General features: G+C 34.5%; 2 protein-coding genes and 2 long non-coding RNA genes across 6 annotated transcripts; all 4 read left to right on the top strand.

The window, feature by feature from the left end:
- The first annotated feature begins 929 nt into the window (after positions 1 to 929).
- On the top strand, positions 930 to 6,445 carry LOC105802875 (uncharacterized). 2 transcript variants are annotated; one of them, XR_001136318.2, is made up of 3 exons: positions 930 to 2,365; positions 2,474 to 2,598; positions 6,099 to 6,445. It is a non-coding gene; the product is annotated as an uncharacterized LOC105802875 (long non-coding RNA). The 2 variants fall into 2 exon arrangements; XR_008191108.1 differs by lacking the exon at positions 6,099 to 6,445 and having other exon boundaries at positions 2,474 to 2,954.
- Positions 6,446 to 9,915: 3,470 nt separating this feature from the next.
- Positions 9,916 to 10,870, top strand: LOC105802876 (uncharacterized). The gene is made up of 2 exons (XR_001136319.2): positions 9,916 to 10,002; positions 10,628 to 10,870. It is a non-coding gene; the product is annotated as an uncharacterized LOC105802876 (long non-coding RNA).
- A 2,396-nt stretch (positions 10,871 to 13,266) lies between these two features.
- On the top strand, positions 13,267 to 15,957 carry LOC105802872 (uncharacterized). The gene is made up of 2 exons (XM_012634769.2): positions 13,267 to 13,498; positions 13,935 to 15,957. The coding sequence occupies exon 2, from the start codon at positions 14,024 to 14,026 to the stop codon at positions 15,803 to 15,805; it is 1,782 nt and encodes a 593-aa protein (XP_012490223.1). The 5' UTR covers positions 13,267 to 13,498; positions 13,935 to 14,023; the 3' UTR covers positions 15,806 to 15,957.
- Positions 15,958 to 16,472: 515 nt separating this feature from the next.
- On the top strand, positions 16,473 to 18,626 carry LOC105802874 (GEM-like protein 2). Of its 2 annotated transcripts, none has more exons than XM_012634774.2 (4): positions 16,473 to 16,839; positions 16,916 to 16,996; positions 17,091 to 17,365; positions 18,040 to 18,626. In XM_012634774.2, exons 1-4 carry the CDS (start codon positions 16,779 to 16,781, stop codon positions 18,232 to 18,234), a joined length of 612 nt encoding a protein of 203 aa, XP_012490228.1. In that variant the 5' UTR covers positions 16,473 to 16,778; the 3' UTR covers positions 18,235 to 18,626. The 2 variants fall into 2 exon arrangements, with proteins under 2 accessions (XP_012490228.1, XP_052479877.1); XM_052623917.1 differs by having other exon boundaries at positions 17,091 to 17,267; positions 18,040 to 18,188.
- The last annotated feature ends 395 nt before the right edge of the window (positions 18,627 to 19,021 follow it).

Here is a 19,021-nt window from a genome sequence, read left to right as displayed (position 1 = left end):
AAACATTTTAACAAGTTTTTTAGTACTACCCTTGAATAACCCTTTCATTTGCAATAACTACTATGCTTCTTACGCTTGGGCTGGTTATTGATTATTTATTTGTCTCTAATTTTAGAGTTAAAATATGCTTTTATATATTTAGAATTTAGTTTACTTTCGTTTTTAAAATTCAATTTTTATAATTTAAATTTAAAATTTAGGTTTAATTGTTATTATTGTTGAATTTTTCTATTAAATTCATTAGTGTGACATTTGAAAATTTAAAATAAAAATTATCACTTCATAGTTATGTAACAACAAAAATAATGTTGAAAATATTGATGTGAATTTTCTTAAAACAATTCATTCAAATTCGTCATAATAATCTTTTTTGTTTTGTTTTTGAATAGTATTATTAAAAAATTAGCATCGGCATTTTAATTGAAACTAACTTACTATTTGAACTAATTAATAACATTATAAAAGTACAATAACCAATTTATATTAATGTGTATAAATTAAATCTCAAGTTTTAGCATAATATTGGGGTCAAAACTGAAATTTTACCATTGCCTTATGAAAATGCAAAGCAAACCAAAAGAAAGGAGAAGCCACGTATCTGGTCCCTAAGACCATTATAGTATTTAAATTACATATAATCACTTAACATTTTTTATCAAAAAGTTAATATTAACTCTTCAAGTTAATTAATAACATTATAAAAATATAAAAACTAAATTATATTAGAAATTAAAGTATATAAATAAAACTATTTAAACTAATAATATCTTTAAAAAAATAGGAGACAAAATTATATAAATTTAAAATATAAAAATTAATTTTTTAAAGAAATACTAAGATAATATAAAAAATGAAAACGATGTCGTACAACAACAATCACAAATTGAAAAAAAAAACCAAAGCCTAGCAATAGAAAGCAAGAAACCTAATCCTAAAACAACAACCAAACATAGACAAAAGCAAGAGAAAAAAAACCCAGCCACAACCTTTGAGCTTCCCCCATCCAAAAGCAAAACGACAGTCTATACAAAATAGAAAGCTTCTAAGAAAAACTAACGATCTCTCAGAGGCAAAGGTATAGGAGAGACCCACTGTTCCGGTAATCCTAGCCTATCGTTGATGTTGTGTGTCATCGACCAAATGGACACCCACCAGTGCATCATGGGAGCTGACCTGAAGAAGGCAATCAACGAACACCCAACAGATCTGACCATTCGCTCACGAGCCCTATCCTTCCCACTGTCCATCACGTCTGTCGATCGCGTCGAAGCACCTGCATCGAAGTTAGAGGCAAGAAGCGGCTGGAGCAACAAGCACCTGTTCCTCAACCACAACCTCCCAGATGGTTATAGGACCGTCCTCCACCCACCAAGATGCACATTGCTGACGCCAACCTTATTTTACCATCAGGTGAGCAACTTTGTTTAATGCCCCAGATATGCATGCTAATTGTCAATCGATCTATACTTGTAGATTGAAACTTTGAAATAGCCACCAAAAAATCTCTTTCCATTTCCACTGACCGAAAGTCCAAATCCAAAGCAAAACAAAGGGCTTGCAAGGCTGCCCAAGCCTTAGCAATAAGTGGACTTTGGGTAAACTCGTTCCAAAAACAAGCAACCCCTATGAGTAGGTCGTAGCTATTCCGGATAACAACCCTCGCATAGGTAGCCCCTAAATCCTTGTAGTATAGAGCATCAAAATTGACCCGAACAAAAGGTTCTACATGTGGCTATCACAGCACTAGATCAAATGGAACCAAGCACTGTTGGGATCCATACAACTAATCAAATTGTCGAACATAACCCAGAATAAATGTAACAAGTTCTGAATTAGACTGTCGTTTCCTGTCATGAAGTAAGATATTTCTCGAGTATCATACTGCCCAAATTGTGATTATTACCGTCAGACATTGCAAAGGAGTGCTACTGAAAAGTAGGTGTTGCACCCATCCTTCAAAAGTGTCACTCGTAAAGTCTATTTGCTAATGGAAACCAAGATCTTTCCAGATAATCAACACCAAAAGACAATCACAACACGCATAAAAAGCGGTTTCAGCACCCATGCCACATCAACGACACACTGCATCCCTCCGAAGGCGTCACACATATAGATTAGAGTTAGTAGGTACATAATTGTTAAGGAATCTCCAAATTGTAATCTTAATTTTTTTCGGGCCCTGTAATTGCCACAAATGTCTATACATACACCTAGTAGCAAGGTCCACATCAATGTACGTATCCTCCACGGATCCAGAGAAGCCCTGAAGAAGAAATCGATACCCATTGCGCACAATATATTCCCCACAACTCTCGAGACACCACCGCAACCGGTCCATGGCTCATTCCTGCAGCAGTGCTTACTAGTAAGTAAACATCAAAAGTACTACTTTCGCATTCTATTTTCGCCTTTACATATTAATAAGATTTGCAACCTTAGTAATTCCACTAACCCGAATGACTCAACCATACAGGGATGATCACTCGACAACCATGGCATATCCCAGATGGAAATTAAATTCCCATTGCCCACTAGCCAGCTGCAACCTTTGGGAAAAAAGTCCTTTGGCAACCCAGATGCTCCTCCAAAGAACAGATGGTCAGTTCCCTAACTAAGACGTCATAAAATCATAATGCGAAAAATATTTAGCCTTAAGGACCCGTGCCACCAACGATGATGGGTCATATGCAATGTTGAATTTAGCAAGGTCACGGAACCCCATCTCTCTAATTTCTTTCAAATCGCAAAACACCTCCCACAAACACCAAAGAATACCACGCTTAGAAAGAGATTTCTACCACCAATATCGACTAAGAACCCCTTCTAATTCCCGACAAAAAGATCCTGGTAAAAGAAAACATGACATAACATATGTAGGAATCGCTTATAGAATTGATTAGATAAACACCTCATTCCTTCATTGGGACAAACAACGAATACAATCTTGCATTGGATCTTCTCTTTAATATTACAGAAAGCCACCCTTTTGTTACTTCCAACCACAATTGGCATACCAAAATAGTTACTCGGATCGATCAAACACCGAACCCCTCCCCTCGTCTTATATTGACATTTCAACAAAAACAAATAAGGGACTTCTCAAAATTCACCATTTTTCCCGAGCACCTTTATATTCGTGCAAAATATGTTTGATGTTATCAGCCCCACTCAAAGTTTCACCACAAAAAATCAGGCTATCGTCTGCAAAGAACAAGGAAATCATCGAACCTGATCTGGACGCCTTAACCCCATCACCAATCCATCACGTATTGCCAAGCGCAATAAAGAAAATAGACCTTTGCTACAATAAAGAAACAAAAAAGGCTCAATGGATCACTTTATTAGAGTCCTCTAGTCGAGATAACATGTCTTCGGACCTTCCCACTGATCACTACATAATAAGTAATTGATCGCACACATTTCATGACAAGGTCCACCCAAATGGTAGCGAATCCCAACCTCAACATAATCGCCTCCACAAAATGTCACTTCACTCAATCATATGCCTTACTCATATCGAGCTTCGAAGTAAACAACCCTTGCCTACCCCCTCGTCTCATTTGAAAAAAATGCATCAATTCAAAGGTCACTTCTACATTGTCGGATATCAAACTGCCTAAGACAAAAGCACTCTGAACCTCATCAATATAGTAGGGTATGACAACATGTAATTTGTTAAAAATGATCTTAGAAATAATTTTAAACATCACATTACAGAGGCTAAAAATGCATCCAACTTGATTCGAAATAAAAAAAAAATGTTGGTATGATTAATTGCAAGCATAGACAACTCCCCGTTTAAAACACCCAAACAGAATTAACTGATCTCGGTGCCAATAATGTACCAATAGGTTTGATAAAACAAAGCAGATATACCATCCACCCCTGCGTCTTATTAGGGTTCATGCCTTATGCTTCGAAATGTCGTAACTATCTCTTCCTCTCTGAATCTAGAACATAGAAAAGCATTCATGCCTTCAGATATGTGGGGAGAGATACCAGAAAAAATGCGGTCCATATCGTTTTTGTCTTGCGACGTAAAAAGACCAGAGAAGTAATCACATACAACTCGTCCAATCCCCTCATCATCTTTAAAAACCCGCTCATTTTGATCAGTCAATCTCTATATTCTTTTGAGTCTATTACAACATGTGGCAAATTAGTGGAAAAAATTTATGCTCTGATTCTCATGTCAAAGCCAATTGGCTCTCGCACACTATTTCCAATACTTTTCTCCTTTATCAATTTTCATATTTAAATGCATCTTTGTAATGATTAAGTCCTTAAGAGTCTCATCGTTCGGATCCACCCTACTCGGCTCTTCAACTTGCCTTTGAAGATGAGCAAGCGCCCTCTTATTAGATCTCTTTCGATCACGAGCTCACTTCACCAAACCTTGACCTGCAAGTGCAATAGATGTGAGAATGTTAGCCTCTGTGTCTAACCAAATTCGTCGCACCACTTCACCATACGACTCTTCAAAAACCCACGCAACCTTAAAGTGAAAAAACTATAAATTAGCCCTAAAAAGATTACTATCATTCCTCATATCAAATAACAAAGGTTAATTATCAAAGAATGAGTGAGCCCAATACGAAATTTGAGAGAGAGGGAATATTTCACGCCATTTTGTGTTGACGACACCACAATCTAATCTTTTCCTAATATTTGTATGAGCAAAATGACCACGCTCCCACGTATACCATCGACCCTCAAAATGTAAATAAGAAAGATCACAGTCATCAAGGCACATCGAAAAGCCTCCATACCTCTAGCATATCTCAATCAACCTCCATGTTTCTTATGAGAAAATGCAATTTCATTGAAATCTCTCATACCTAACCATGGACTCAAAGCCCCCTCTGAAAGCTATCGAAGTAACTCCTAGGAATGATATTGATTAGCCTTCTTAGGATGATCGTAAAACCCAGTAAAGCGCCACGAAGTACCTTTCATATTGTCATCCACCATAACATCAATATGATTCTTAGAGAAAGAGCGAAGTGAAACCACACACTTTTTTTTCCAACACAACGACAAACCTTCTCTGCTGCCATCACTACTCATATCTGAACCCTGAAAATACCCTCAAATTTGCCTAACTTTCTCCATACTTGAACTCTGTAGCTTAGTTTTTATGAGAAATGCTACAATAGAATTTGTCTCCCCCAGTATTTGTTGGATGTAACGGACAACCTAAGGATTCCTCAATTCCCAAACATTGCAATTAAAAATTTTCATGGCGCTCGACTACCCTGCCATGTAGGGGTAGCCGATAAGTTAGAAGCTGGACCAATATCCTGTTCAGCCAAACTCATTGTTAAAGTTGTTACAGCAGAACCCGAAGAGAATTGCATAGTGCGAAGCCATTTTTTACCATCACTTATGGGGAATTTTCCAGCACTGTGGGATCCTTTGGATTTGATTTCTCACCCTCCTCCCATACTCTTTCACGTTTACCATTCAAATTGACCACAAGAAGTACACCTGCCCAATCTGGTAAAATGATATGATAAGTTAACTTTTTATATTATAACTCAAGAAACTCCTGAAAACTCTCATGATAAGGACAAAAGTCATGTTTCCTAGTCTTGCTACATTTTTCGTGTGTTGCTTCTTGCTTTTATATAAGATGATATGTTTGTGTATGGGTCATAAAGGTTCGTGGTTATAAGCCTGAGTTAGTTGTCTGCGTAAATGGAGTAAGGGTTTTTCTTTTTTAGAATGAACAATATGAACTGAGTTATGAAAATAAAACCATGGCGTTGTCTTCAATGAAATGAACATTAAACTGACAAATCGTAATGCATGAAAAATAATTAAGTAGCCTCTGGTAGGGCAAGAGTTATTGCAACTAGATTGACAAATCGTGATGGAACAAATAAAATTAATGTTAAGGCTTGATCATGGACTTGGATATGGCTAACATGAAGAAGGTTTTCTGCTAAAGTTTGTTTGTATATGACATTTGCCAATGGGCGAATTGTATGACTTGCTGAGTTGGAAAGGTTCATTGGTATTGTGTATATAGTTATTGAGATGTTTGTTCTTGAATTCACTAAGTTCTTTGAACTTATTTAGTTACCTTTCCTTTTTAGGATCGCTGACGAAGTAAAGGACCTTTCGAAGACTACACCAGAGGACATCTATTTCGTGAGATTTTTAAGTATTTTGTATTATGCATGGCATGGAGGTGGTGTCATGATGGTGTCATTTTAAAGAATAGATTTTTTATTCTAAAGTTATTCTTTTGAAACCATTAATTCAATGAAACCTCAACGAAGTGATTATGTTTTTTTTTTTTGCAAAGTATCGAGTTATTTATGTTGAATGATTAATGTCTGTCTAATTATATGTATATGTATACGACGTTGTAGTCAAATATAGGTTTATGCCAGACATGGTTTTAAGAGCTTTCAATGGAGCCTTTATGTTTTTCATTTTCCTTAGAAATGTATAACCTTAACTATCTATAATTTCGCAAAAGGGTTTACAAATCATATTTATTTGAACTATATTTTTATGAAGATCACATCTGTACAAGTTTAAAGGAAAATATTTTAAGGCAGTGACGCGCCAATCCTGAGTCCTCCTTAAGGATCGAGTTTGAAGCGTTACAAGAATCGTCCCTTTCCTCTCAAAGCCAACAACTCCGATTCACTATACCCCTCATTGGTACCGCATTGATTGACAGGTCCCACTCAAATGATATCTCTTTTGAGCCATACACAATCTAAATTGAACAAAACCCCTTGCCATGTCTCAATCGCCCACACAAAAAGCAAAAACAATTGACAATCTCTCGTATTAGAATCTAACATAAATTGATTGTTTGTTGGACAATACTAACTTCTTCCTCATTTTCAAAGGCCCCCGAATATCTATCTTAACTCGAATCCTCGATATCCCCCAATACCCCTACGAACAGATGTCGTATCATAGGTTACAAAAGTCCCTAGGAAAGCCCCAAATTGCTTTGCCATGCCCTCAGACACTAACCTTGCTGAGAGATCATGGATTTGCACCCAAAAGCTAACATAATACAGTGGCACACTCTCAGGATCCTTCTCCAATGTCAATCTATGGAAAACCAAGAGATGATTGTTGAATGTTCATGAACTTCCTTCCACCACCCATTCAATATCAATATCATAGTAAAAGCGAAACAAATATCGTTTGTCTTCCAAATCCAAAATCGATATTCCCCTAAAGAGGTGTCACAGATCGACCAAAGTTGTGTATATAGCCTGGAAATAGATAATACTAGCAGTCAAAAATTTGCCCACAAAATAAAGACTATCACTAACATCTCCAATCCCATCATTAGAACTGAGTTGCCACGCATCTTCCTCCTCACCCTCTATGGAGAACACTGCCAATTCGGCCTCCATACCCGTCATAGAATAACGGAAACGAATCGAGCCCTACCTAAATATGAAAATCCGATGAATAAACCACCCTAGAAATTGCCTATGGTGCTAGAAGAAGCAGACATAAAACGTGCCAAAAAGCAGACTTTCTAATTTTTAAATTTTATAAAATTAAATCTTAAATATATGCACAATAAATAGAAGAAATTATGATCATTTTACAAAATACAACACTTACATGTGTCAGCTCATGAAAAAATAAACCTCCTATTGTCGTATTCAATTTCTACATCTATTATTAATACTCGAAATCAAATTGGAATAGGTATTTTTAACACAAATATGAAATTAAAAAAATGATTAAATTCACATAAATATTATAATTGTTGAAACTGACTAACTTGATTAACAGTTAAAATTGTTGGATTATCAGCACGTGACATTATTTTGGCAGAGTCACGTGGGAGTCTGAATGTACAGTACAACTTTAAACTAGAATGAAGAAATCCATTAGGATGGAACACATCTATATTCCGTGAATAAAACAAAATATGCCATTATTCCATGTAGTTATCCATAATTTGAGATTTAGTTCTGTATTTTAAAAGTTGAGGGCAAATGTTGGGTTAGATTTTTATAATTAAGATTAAATTAATACAATGTATAAATACCAAAGGTTAAAGTTGTTGTTATGTCAATTTTAAAAGCTATTATTATTAGTCAATTAGTGATCAAAATAGACAAATTTAAATAGTTGTGTGACAAAAAAAATACTAATAGTTGGGTGATTATTAGTGTAGTTTACCCATAAAAATATATCAATATTACTTTTACAATTAAATTTAAATATAAAAATATTTTTTATTTTTAAATAGTAAAACAGTCCATTTGAGTAAACGAACTTAAAGATAGAAATTTTCTTAAAATCAAGCTTTGGATTAACCTTGCCCATGAACACATTTAATGGTAATAAGATCTCTTCATAGTCTGAGCTATTTGTTCAATTCATATTAAATTATATTTGGATAAATGTTTTAATTAATCCAAACCATTTATATATCAAAATTTTTAATTAAATTTAACTATAAAGTATATGAAACATTAGTATAATTTTTTTAAAACAATGATACAAACTCTATATCGGTTCAAATTAAATTTAAATAGATTATGTAATTTTTTTTTTCAAAATACACTATATAAAAATTTCAAAACCTAGACGAGGAATAGGGCATGATAGCTTTTGTTCTTTATGTGGACATGAAACAAAGGATATCTTACATACGCTTCAAGATTGTTCGGCAAAGAAACAAGAGTGGATGCAAATTATCCCTTCAGATAAACAACACATGTTTTTTTCTAAGTCTTTACAGATTTGGTTAACTTCTAACCTTCTGTGTTACAATATATTGCTTAGACAAGGAGTAATATGGGCTTGTCTTTTTGGAATAATTGTTTGGCGTGTTTGGAAGAATAAAAATCTATTTATCTTCCAAGGTATCTCTTGGAATGCTCTCGAAATTATTAAAGTCTCTTATAGTTGGGATCATTAGTATGAATGTAGCCAAAGTGGATTCAAGAAATTTAACCATTCCTTTGGCACACGAGTATTGTAACGGCCCGATTTTAGCTAAATCGGAACAGTGGTTTCGAACCACACATTCAAAGTTGTAAAATTATTTTAATATTATTTCCAGTATTTATAGCATGTTATTTGATATGTGTTAAAATTTCGTGAGCTAATTTTATCGTTTAATTGCTCAATTTGAAAAAAAAGACTTAATCGCGTAAAATGCAAAAGTTACATTCTACTTATTAAAGGTATTAAATAGCTATGGAATATTAACTTAGAGGTCCTTATGTTGTAATTAGACCATAATTAAATTGAGTGGACATTAATGGGCATAATATCATGAAATTTGATGGTTTTTCATTACGGTTAATTTAGTAAAATGATAAATAACATAAGTTAAATAAAACAAAAAGCTAAAGTTTGGTGTTCATCTTCTTCCTTAACCGAAAATAAGAGAGGAATACACCATTTTTGAGCTTTAAAAGTTTCAGCCATAGTTCCTTATGTATGGTATGTATTTTTGCTCAGTTTTTGATGATTTTTATATTTTTGTAATCGTTGCAGCTCAATCTAGTTAGCCCGTACCTTTAATTTCAAAATTTTTAAAGATTTTGAGAGTTTCCATTGTTGAATATATGTGTTCTTTGATGTTTAATGTTGAAATATGAAAGCTTGATGATAGTTTTACATGTTTTGTAAAGTAATTTTTGACAAAAATGTCAAATAGGGATTAAATTGAGAAATGTGTAAATTGAGTGATTGAAACTTGAAATAAATGCAAATTTTGGGCTGCTAGGGACCTCTAATAAATTCGGCTAAGCATGGGTGTATTGAAATTTTGTGTAATTTGTGAAATAGGGACTAAATTGAATAAATGTGAAACTTTAGGGGCTAAAGTGCAAAAATGTCCAAATAGATTTTTTAAATGAAATTGAATGAATAGGTGATTAAATGAACTAAATTTGAATTCATATAGATCAAGAAAGAAAGAAATCGGATTTAGATCGGGGGAAATCGAAAGTTGACGAGTAGTCGATCCGATCTGTTCATAGTATATACGAGGTAAGCTCATATGCAAACAAATACCTTTAAATTGATTTATATATGTTTATTTATTATGGAATTGCTTGGATGCTGAATATTTGAATACGAGAAAGTATCAACCGAATTACGATGTGCGAAAGCCCCGTATGAACCATAGGAATAGTATAGGATACGTATGTCATGACATTAGGATTCCAAGGTGTGATTTCGTGTAAGACCATGTCTGGGACATTGGCATCGTATATGATTTCGTGTAAGACCCTGTCTAGGACAGTGGCATCAATATATTATAACATGTAAGACCATATCTGGGATATGGCATTGTACGAGCTTTATGTACTATCCGAGTATCCTTATCAATTCCGAACGGTTCAACGGGCAATGTTGAGAAGTGGATGAATATGAGAATGAGTAATCAATTCAGGTATGTATGATGTTATATGAAAATTGAAAGGTTAAGGTAAGTGATGCTTATGAATCATTAACAAGTGAGTTAGATGAGGAATGTGATATTTATACATGTGATTAGCCATGATTTTTCATTGATGAGTTGGTTATATTTACTTCATGTATTATAAGTTTATTTGTATATGGCTTACTAAGCTTTTAAAGCTTACTATGTTTATTTTTCACTATTTTATAGATTATCGAAGCTAGTTTGGACTCGAGAATCATCGGGAAACGTCTTCACACTATCGATCATTTTGTTGGTACTTTTGAAGCTTTGTATATATGGTATATGACATGTATAGGCTAATGAACTTTTGGTATGTTTTGAATTGTAATTCTAGCCATGTGAGTTGGCTTGAAAATGATATATCTTGTGTGATGGATGGGAGCAATTCGGTTTGTGTGATGATAAGATGCTGTCTAAATTGGTGCTTAATTGCTGTCCATTTTTTAGTATATTAATGCTGTGCAAATTAGTGCTTAAATGCTATCCATTTTTTAGCATATTAATGCTGTCCAAATTAGTGCTTAAATGCTGTCCATTTTTTTTAGCATATTAATGCTGTCCAAATGGATGCTTAATTGCTGTCCATTTTTTAGTATATTAATGCTGTCCATTTTTGTACAAATCAATGCTGTCCGAATGTTGTTACTTTTGTCCAAATATTTGTGAATTAATGATGTATGAATGTTGCAAATCAAAGCTGTCCAAAACAAGACATGTTTCCTATGATTACCTAGTGTAAATGCTTGTTTAATTGGAGTATAAATGTTGTCCAAAACAGGGTAGGTTACCTATGTTTTTTATTTTACATGCTTATTGTCCAAATGTGTTGTCATTTATGTGGTTTTATTTAACTAACTAAGTTGTTCAAATGTGTTGATTTTCACTGACCAGTTGTGATGCTGTTATGCTGAGGAAAACTTATTGACTTAAATGCTATATGTTGCTGCTGTTTATTGAATTAACTGCGAAATGTTAAGTACTGCTCGAAAAAAAATAGGGATTGTCCGAATGTTGAAATTTCGACATTTATCTTTTGATTATAATGTGTCTCGCTAGGTTAGTATGGCTTGGTATGCGAATGTGCATAGGTTTATAAAATAGAATGATTAGTAATTTGTTAATGAAATAAATGTATGCAAATGGATGTTTTGGCATATGCTCAGTATATGAAATGTAATGATATATGCTTGAATATATTTTAAGTATTCGAATGACATGAATTTGATGGTAATGAAATGGTTGAATTTCGAAACATGATTTGAAAATGTGATTTAATTAGTAAAACATGTTTGTTTAAATTAGTTATGTGTTTTAATTATGTGTTTTATTGATATGGTTAAATATTGAAATAAAGTTCGATTATGTGAAATGATTAGTAAGGCATGGTTGATTTTTGGTTGGCTATGAGAATCTAATATGCGAATTCGGTTTATGTGAATAGGAGAATTGAGGTTAATTGAGTGTAGAAAATTTTGTAAAGAAGTGGATATAAATTTGAGCATGAAATGTAATAAATGATTGTGGATATAAATTTTGTAAAGAAGTGGATATAAATTTGTTCGGTAATGCCTCATAACCCTAATTCGGTGACAGATACGGGTTAGGGGTGTTACAAGTATCCTTGATAGATAAATCAATACATCTTTTCATTGATGGTGTGGTTGATAGAGGTTTTGGAAACACTGGTGGGGTCTTACAAAATCAAAATGGAAATGGGATCTTAGGTTACAATCACTATCTAGGAAAATTTTCAACTTTGAGGCTGAATTGTGGGGTGTTCTAGATGGCATTCTTATTCTGCGTAGCAAGGGATTTACCAAAATAATGATTCACACAGATAATTTAGAGGTGGCTAGAGCTCAGTATGATGGTATGTTGGTGGATGCGGGTATCACTAGACTCGAGAGGGTTTAATGGATTATGAGAACTGATGGCCAATGGTCTATCAGGTATATTCCTAGAGAGAATAATCTTGTTGCCGACACCTTGATTAAGTTGAGCTTAGAATGGAAATCAGGACTACAAGTTTACGACGACAACCCTAATGAAGTCTTAGATGTACTAAATAAAGAGCAAGCCAGTGATGCTTTTGTCTCTCTAATTTAATGTGATTTCTTTATTTTGTTTTTATTTCACCAAAAAAAATTCAAGACTAAATTTATTAACTTTGTATTCTACTAAAATGGGTTATTTTTATATAAAATTCTTTTAATATAATGTATTTTGAACAATAAATGATTAAGTTTAATCTAAATCGATTTAGAGTTTGTACCATTATTTAAAAATTATTTTATATTAATATTTTATATATTTTATAATTAAATTTACATAAAATTCTTTTAATATATAATTAATATGATTTAAATTTAAAAACCTTGTTCAAATTTGATTTAATATGAGTCGAACAAATAATTCAAGGTTTGAAGAGATCTTATTATTATTCATAGAGTAAATAGTACGTTTCTTTTAATACTATGAAATTTTTATATTTTTCATTCTTTTTTATAATTGTTTATGTATGTTTAAAGAGTATGAACTAAATGGCAAAAAAAAAATAATGAGGGCTAAAAATTTATTTTACTTTTTTATAACAGCCACTTCAACAACGCTAATGACAAAATTGACATAGGGACCAATATTTTTAAATCAGGAAAAGTCTAGGGATTCAAGGTATCAAAATTAAAATATAGGAATTAAATTGTAAATGTTATAAGAGTACAGAGACTTTTTAATATTTAAACCCAAAAAATAACTTAACCGCAGAAAAAACAAAAAGAAAACTGTAGAAAAAAAAGGGGAAAGGAAGTAAAATAAATAAAACTCCAATTGGCAGCTTTAACGCTCGCCATTTTCTCTCCAAATGCAACAAAAGCCAAAAGGTAAAGGAATGAAGCCACTCATGTATCCCTAGATTCACGCACTGTTGCCTTATTGTTCCTTCGCTCAATTCTCCAACTTTCATACACGAATTCTTCCTTCTTTTTTAGTCCTGGAGGATTTGCTTCATCCCTTGATCATCTCATTTGCTTTGGCTAACCTCCAATTTCCTACTAATCAGTGAGTGTTTCCTTTTTCTTCTCGTAATCTTTAGCTGTCGTTTGCTTTGATCTCTCTTAATTGCTCGAGCACTTGGTATCTTGAAATTTTTGTTCAAAATTTACTGGATTTTTCTAGTACTTAATCTTATTATCTCTTGATCTAATTGATTCATTTTCTCTTGATTAAGAATTTATGATCTCAGTAATAAAAATTTATTTATTGCCTTCTTTCACTGGCTTCTATTTGAACTGAAATGAACAGTGTATTGGCAATGTATATTTCACTGGAGTATTGTTATGAATAATTGATATATTTATGTTATTTCTATACACAAATTTCTTTCTGCTGTGGAAGCGCTCTGCTTATTGTAAACTAAGGGGGTGGAATTTACAATTGAGATGCAATGTTCTTCTCCTGCAACAAACTTTTTTTAAGAAAATTGTGTGCTTTGCAGGTAGATTTCGTGTTGCAATCAAGTTTTTTCTTGGTTGTTTGCCTTTTCCATGTAACTAGATTGTAGACCAGAGCATCCTTTTGGTTTCAATGGGCACACAGAAGATTTGCCTTTGGAAATCAGGGGTTAGTAGTTGCCAAGGTCACATTCCTGGCTCATTAAAAGGTGAGGCGAAGGAAAAGGAAGATGACCCTCTCTACGGGGCAGACTCGGGTGATGATCTGGATGACTTTGACTTCAAGGGAATTAGCAGTGAGCTTGGCATGGTGGAAGGTCAGGTTTGCAGTATACCATATGAACTTTTTGATCTACCAGATTTAAGGGATATATTGTCATTGGACACATGGAACTCGTGCTTGACAGATGAAGAACGGTTTTCTTTATCTGCCTACCTTCCTGATATGGATGAATGGACCTTTTGGTTGACTATGAAAGATCTTTTCAGTGGTAGTGATATGTATTTTGGGAATCCCATGGATACATTTTTCAAAAGATTGAAAGGTGGATTTTATCCTCCAAAGATTTCTTGTCTCAGAGAGACCTTACAGTCTCTTGAGAGGAGAAAATATTACCATGCAATAAGATCTTATCATTACAGAATGGTTCAAATGTTCACAGACATGAGAAGGTTGTGGGATGAATGTGATATGAGTGCTGGTGTTTCTGAAAGACTATATATGTGGAGAACAAGGAGGAAATGCGGGGATGTGAATGCCGATTTGCTTGACCTGAATGCAGTTCCTAATGATGAATATCTGTTAAATGAGGATGTTAAATCGGATGCACTCATGTCCCATTTACCAAAGAGAATAAAGACTTGGGAAAGTGTTAAAGAAAAAACCAATGTTGTCAGTCCATCTGCCAATGGCATGAACTTTATTGCCCCAAACTGCAGCACAAGGGGTGTTCTGAAGGTTAAAACTACTGGCAATGCTACTCACAATCACAACCAAAAGATGATTGTAGGTGACATATCAGAACAATGCCGACCAGTACCGAAGGGCCTGTTGAAAGTAGTTCCAAAAGTTCCTTCTGTCCTACCCCAAGTATCAAAAGTGTTCTCAAGAAGGTCACAGAAGGGATTGCTTGCGGGTGCCCAAGATTTACAAGATCGCACGGTGCCTAATTCAGCAACACCTACATACTCGGAAAATGCAGGCAGCTTTAGTAGGACACCATTTCTATGGCAAAAGGTTGCTGGTGGCAAAATGAACCCTGAGCAATCTCAAAGTATGTTAGTTTATCAGGATAGTGCTTTAGGAAGCAGTAGATATGTACAAAACTCTAGTGAAAATAGAAGCAAGGAAGTTGGCATTGCTGATTCAGGTAAACATAAATTGTTCGAACTTGATGAGGAAAGTGTTATTGGTTCAAAGAGATACAAATTTGGTCAGAATTTGTGGCAGAACTTAGACAGGGGAAAGAAAGGATTGTTTTCATACCCATTTACTGACCAATACCATGAAGGAGAGAGGCAGACCAGAAACTTGCAAAAAGAGTGTGTGACTATCCTTCCAAGAGTTGCTGAAGCAGTCTCAAGTTCGGGAATTGAAGGAGGTTTGCAGGAGAAGTTAATTGTTTTTCCCAGCCAAATGAAGAACCCGAGTGATTTTGAAGCTGAAAATTCAGAGAAGCCAAGTAAACCTAGTGGTTCGGAGAGGCTTAAGTATGATCTTACCCTTCCTTTGACGTACAAGCGAAGAAAGTCTCAAGTAAAGAACTCATCAGGCTTCACCAACTCACTAATAACCGGTACTGATATAAGACCTGGTAATCCAAAAGAACCAAACCAAGCTTTGGGAGAGAATGCCAAGGCATTGAAGATAAAATTCATGGGTTGGGAAAATATTCCTTTGAACAGGGATTCTTGAACAGCGTGTCAAGGACTAGAATGTTGTTAGCTCCTCCTTTCTAATATGAAAACCTGCCACATCTTGTGGTGAAATCACTCCTCTGTTAGAGGCTTCGTCTCTATGTATAAGTCAGTATATATCTCAGAGAAAAAGCTCTTATTATCAAGTCAGATGGTTGTCATCTGTTCTCCGCATATATTTTTTTTGGTCAATCAAGTAAGAGTAATATAATATGTTTGACTGCCTTTGCATTGCCATTCTCCAGTGGTATGCATATAAGATTTGATGAAAGGTATTGGACCAAAGTCTATGTTGGGCTTCCAAGTTCCACACATAATCATCTGGGTATAAGTTAAACAGTCTGCGAAATCGAGATCTTGCATGGAAATATATATCATCTAAAGCTAACCCATGCACCAACTAAACATCATCTAAAGCTAACCCTAGCACCAACTAAACATAATAATACTACAACAAGGTAACCTATGGCTTAATATCTTAAGCTATCAATCTAAATTATAAAAACAAATCTATTGTCTATCAATGGCTTCTTGATCAGGTCGCCATCAAATTACCTAAAATTCAGATTAGCAGCTTGGCAACTTGGCTTGTCAAAACTAATGGCAGAAGAGAGAAAAAAAAAGGAAAAGGAGGAGGTATCTCTGAAAGATTAGTCGTATTCCTTTAGGCTGCTTCTATATCTATTGTTCTACATTCTCTGCAATATTCTCTTCCTTTTTGGTACATTTTATTCCAACTAGTTATTCCTTTCTCACAGCATCAACATCGTCAGACTGTTCAAGGAACTGACGCTAATTCATCCTTTTGGAAATTCCCAGAACAGACAAATTTATTTTAAAAAGGGGTAATTTCTCTAGTGGAGAACCCAACAGGAAAAAAAAAAAAAAAGCTTTAAGCATCAGTTGAAACGACTAAACCGGTGCTACCCCATCCTCAACATCCATCTTCCTCCTCCAACAATCAATTCAACATGGCTTCTCACAACAATAGTCCTTACCTCTCCATTTCACCAGTTCCCTCATCCGGCAGCAGTAAGTTCTATTCGATCTTTTGCTCGGGATTGATCTTGAAACTGCGTTGTTGACTGGTTTGTTTGTACTTTTACAGGGCCAATGGGTACGTTATGCAACGCCTTGAACCGATGCGCTAGAAAAGCCGAGGCCCTTGCTGACGACTTTTGGAACCACTGTGAGATTTTCTCGATACGGCTATTTAGCAATAAACTAAGATTTTTGTATGTGGTTATGGTTCTTATATGCAATCTTATTTTGTCTGAAAGCAGTGAGGGTGAGCCCTAGTATTACTGATGCTGCAGTGGCAAGGATTGCCCAAGGGACAAAGCTACTTGCAGAAGGAGGGCATGATAGGTTGTTCAGACAGACATTTCAGATCTTGCCAGGGGAAAAGCTCTTACATTCATACGTTTGCTATCTATCGACTTCCTCTGGACCAGTCATCGGTACTCTTTACATATCCAATAAAAGAATAGCGTTTTGTAGTGATTATCCCCTTTGTTATTATGATGCACCAGGTTACCAGCACTGGATGTATTATAAGGTATCTCCTTCACTTTTGATTCTATATTTTTTAGCTTTTGTTGTTTAAGTCCACCTAATACTAAACATATTCTTGCTGCCGTGCCTCGCTTCAGTGGTTATATATTGCCTCTATCTTTTGTATAACAAGTTCAATTACACCTCACAGTTAAGACAAATCCGAAATTTTCAGCTTTGGAAAAGGAAATAAATGTTAGGGTAGTACCATTATACTTGGTTCTGTTTTGATGTCGTTTGAGTTCTTTTGGTAGTTAAACTTATGATATAGCACGGTGATATCCTTTGTCAATCATAGCTCGTTCCTCTTTTCCCTTTCCAACTCGGAAGAATATCGTCGGTCACTTAGCATAGCTGCCCTGAGCTTTAAGCAGCTCCAAATTTGGTAACCAATGGTTATACTAGCATCAAACCCAAGTCCAATCCCGAAGTGTGGAACTACACAGCACTGCAGCCACCAAATTGTCCTTAATTCACTAAGTATAAGCTGCATAAATTTCTATATGAGCTTTCTCTGATCATTTTTGTCTGATTCCAATCTTACCTGGATTACTTTCGTATTCTCATATATCTTTTTCTTCATTGTTGCTACTGTTTTCATTTCTGGTTGTCTGGACTGCATTGCTGCTGAATTTAAATTTCTGAGAATTGATCTATGGTATTGCCATATTGCTATAGGTGGTGATTGAGCTTGATAAGTTGGCTACAGTCGATCCTTCGGCAAACAGATTGAACCCTTCCGAAAAATATATTCATATGATTACCAGAGATGGCTACGAATTTTGGTTTATGGGGTTTATATCATACGACAAGGCACTCAAATGTATAAATGAAGCTTTGCAGCACAGTTGCCGCACATTATCACTGTTCTAAGACAGTCACTCAGGTCTTTAGTATAGAGAAAGTGGCATATGTGGCCATTGGATATTGCTGAAGTGATAGAGACGAATCGGATATATAAATATTCTTATCTTTTACTTACAAGTTACGAGGTCGAGGATCTGTTTAGACAATTGCACTAGTTTGTCTTTGTGTTATTAAAGGTTGCAAAAAGATTGTTTATCTTGGTTAAGGTGGGTATCTGATCTTATGACTGCTGAAAAGGTGGATGTTATGTTCGAGATGGGGTTGGGGGAGAGGAAATTAATGAATGATGGCCTCATGGGTGTATGTATTGGTCCTTATATCTGTTTCTTCCCTCTTTTTCTTGTACTATACTACTATTAGATTGCTTTTTTAAAAGAAAAACTACTATTAGATGCTCAGTTTTAAATTTTATAGGATTTTGCTAATAAGTGTTCTAAAAACAGTCTGTTATTACAATATCTAATACAATAGTATGAAACTGATCTAGGTTGGGAATGAAAGTCACATAGATTTAACCCTGAGTTCATTTTTAAATCTTGAAATAAATATGAATTTAAAAAAGAGTCAATATCTTACAAAAATTGATACTTTTTAAGATTAAATTATAGTATTGTTATGAAATAAAGAACAATGAAAGTAAAAGCAACTAGAGGTAGGAGAGTAAAAAGAGATGTACTATTATTCATTAATAATGTATTTACAATGTTTTTTAGAAGTCTTTATTTATAAGCATAAATAATAAAACTTCTATTTTAAATATACATTTTGGAGAAATTTTAAAGTCTTCATGATT

The sequence above is a fragment of the Gossypium raimondii genome, chromosome 11 (assembly GCF_025698545.1).
Source record: "Gossypium raimondii isolate GPD5lz chromosome 11, ASM2569854v1, whole genome shotgun sequence".
Classification (NCBI taxonomy): domain Eukaryota; kingdom Viridiplantae; phylum Streptophyta; class Magnoliopsida; order Malvales; family Malvaceae; genus Gossypium; species Gossypium raimondii.
The sequence above is the reverse complement of the archived record's forward strand: the minus strand, read 5'-3'. Positions and strand labels throughout refer to the sequence as shown.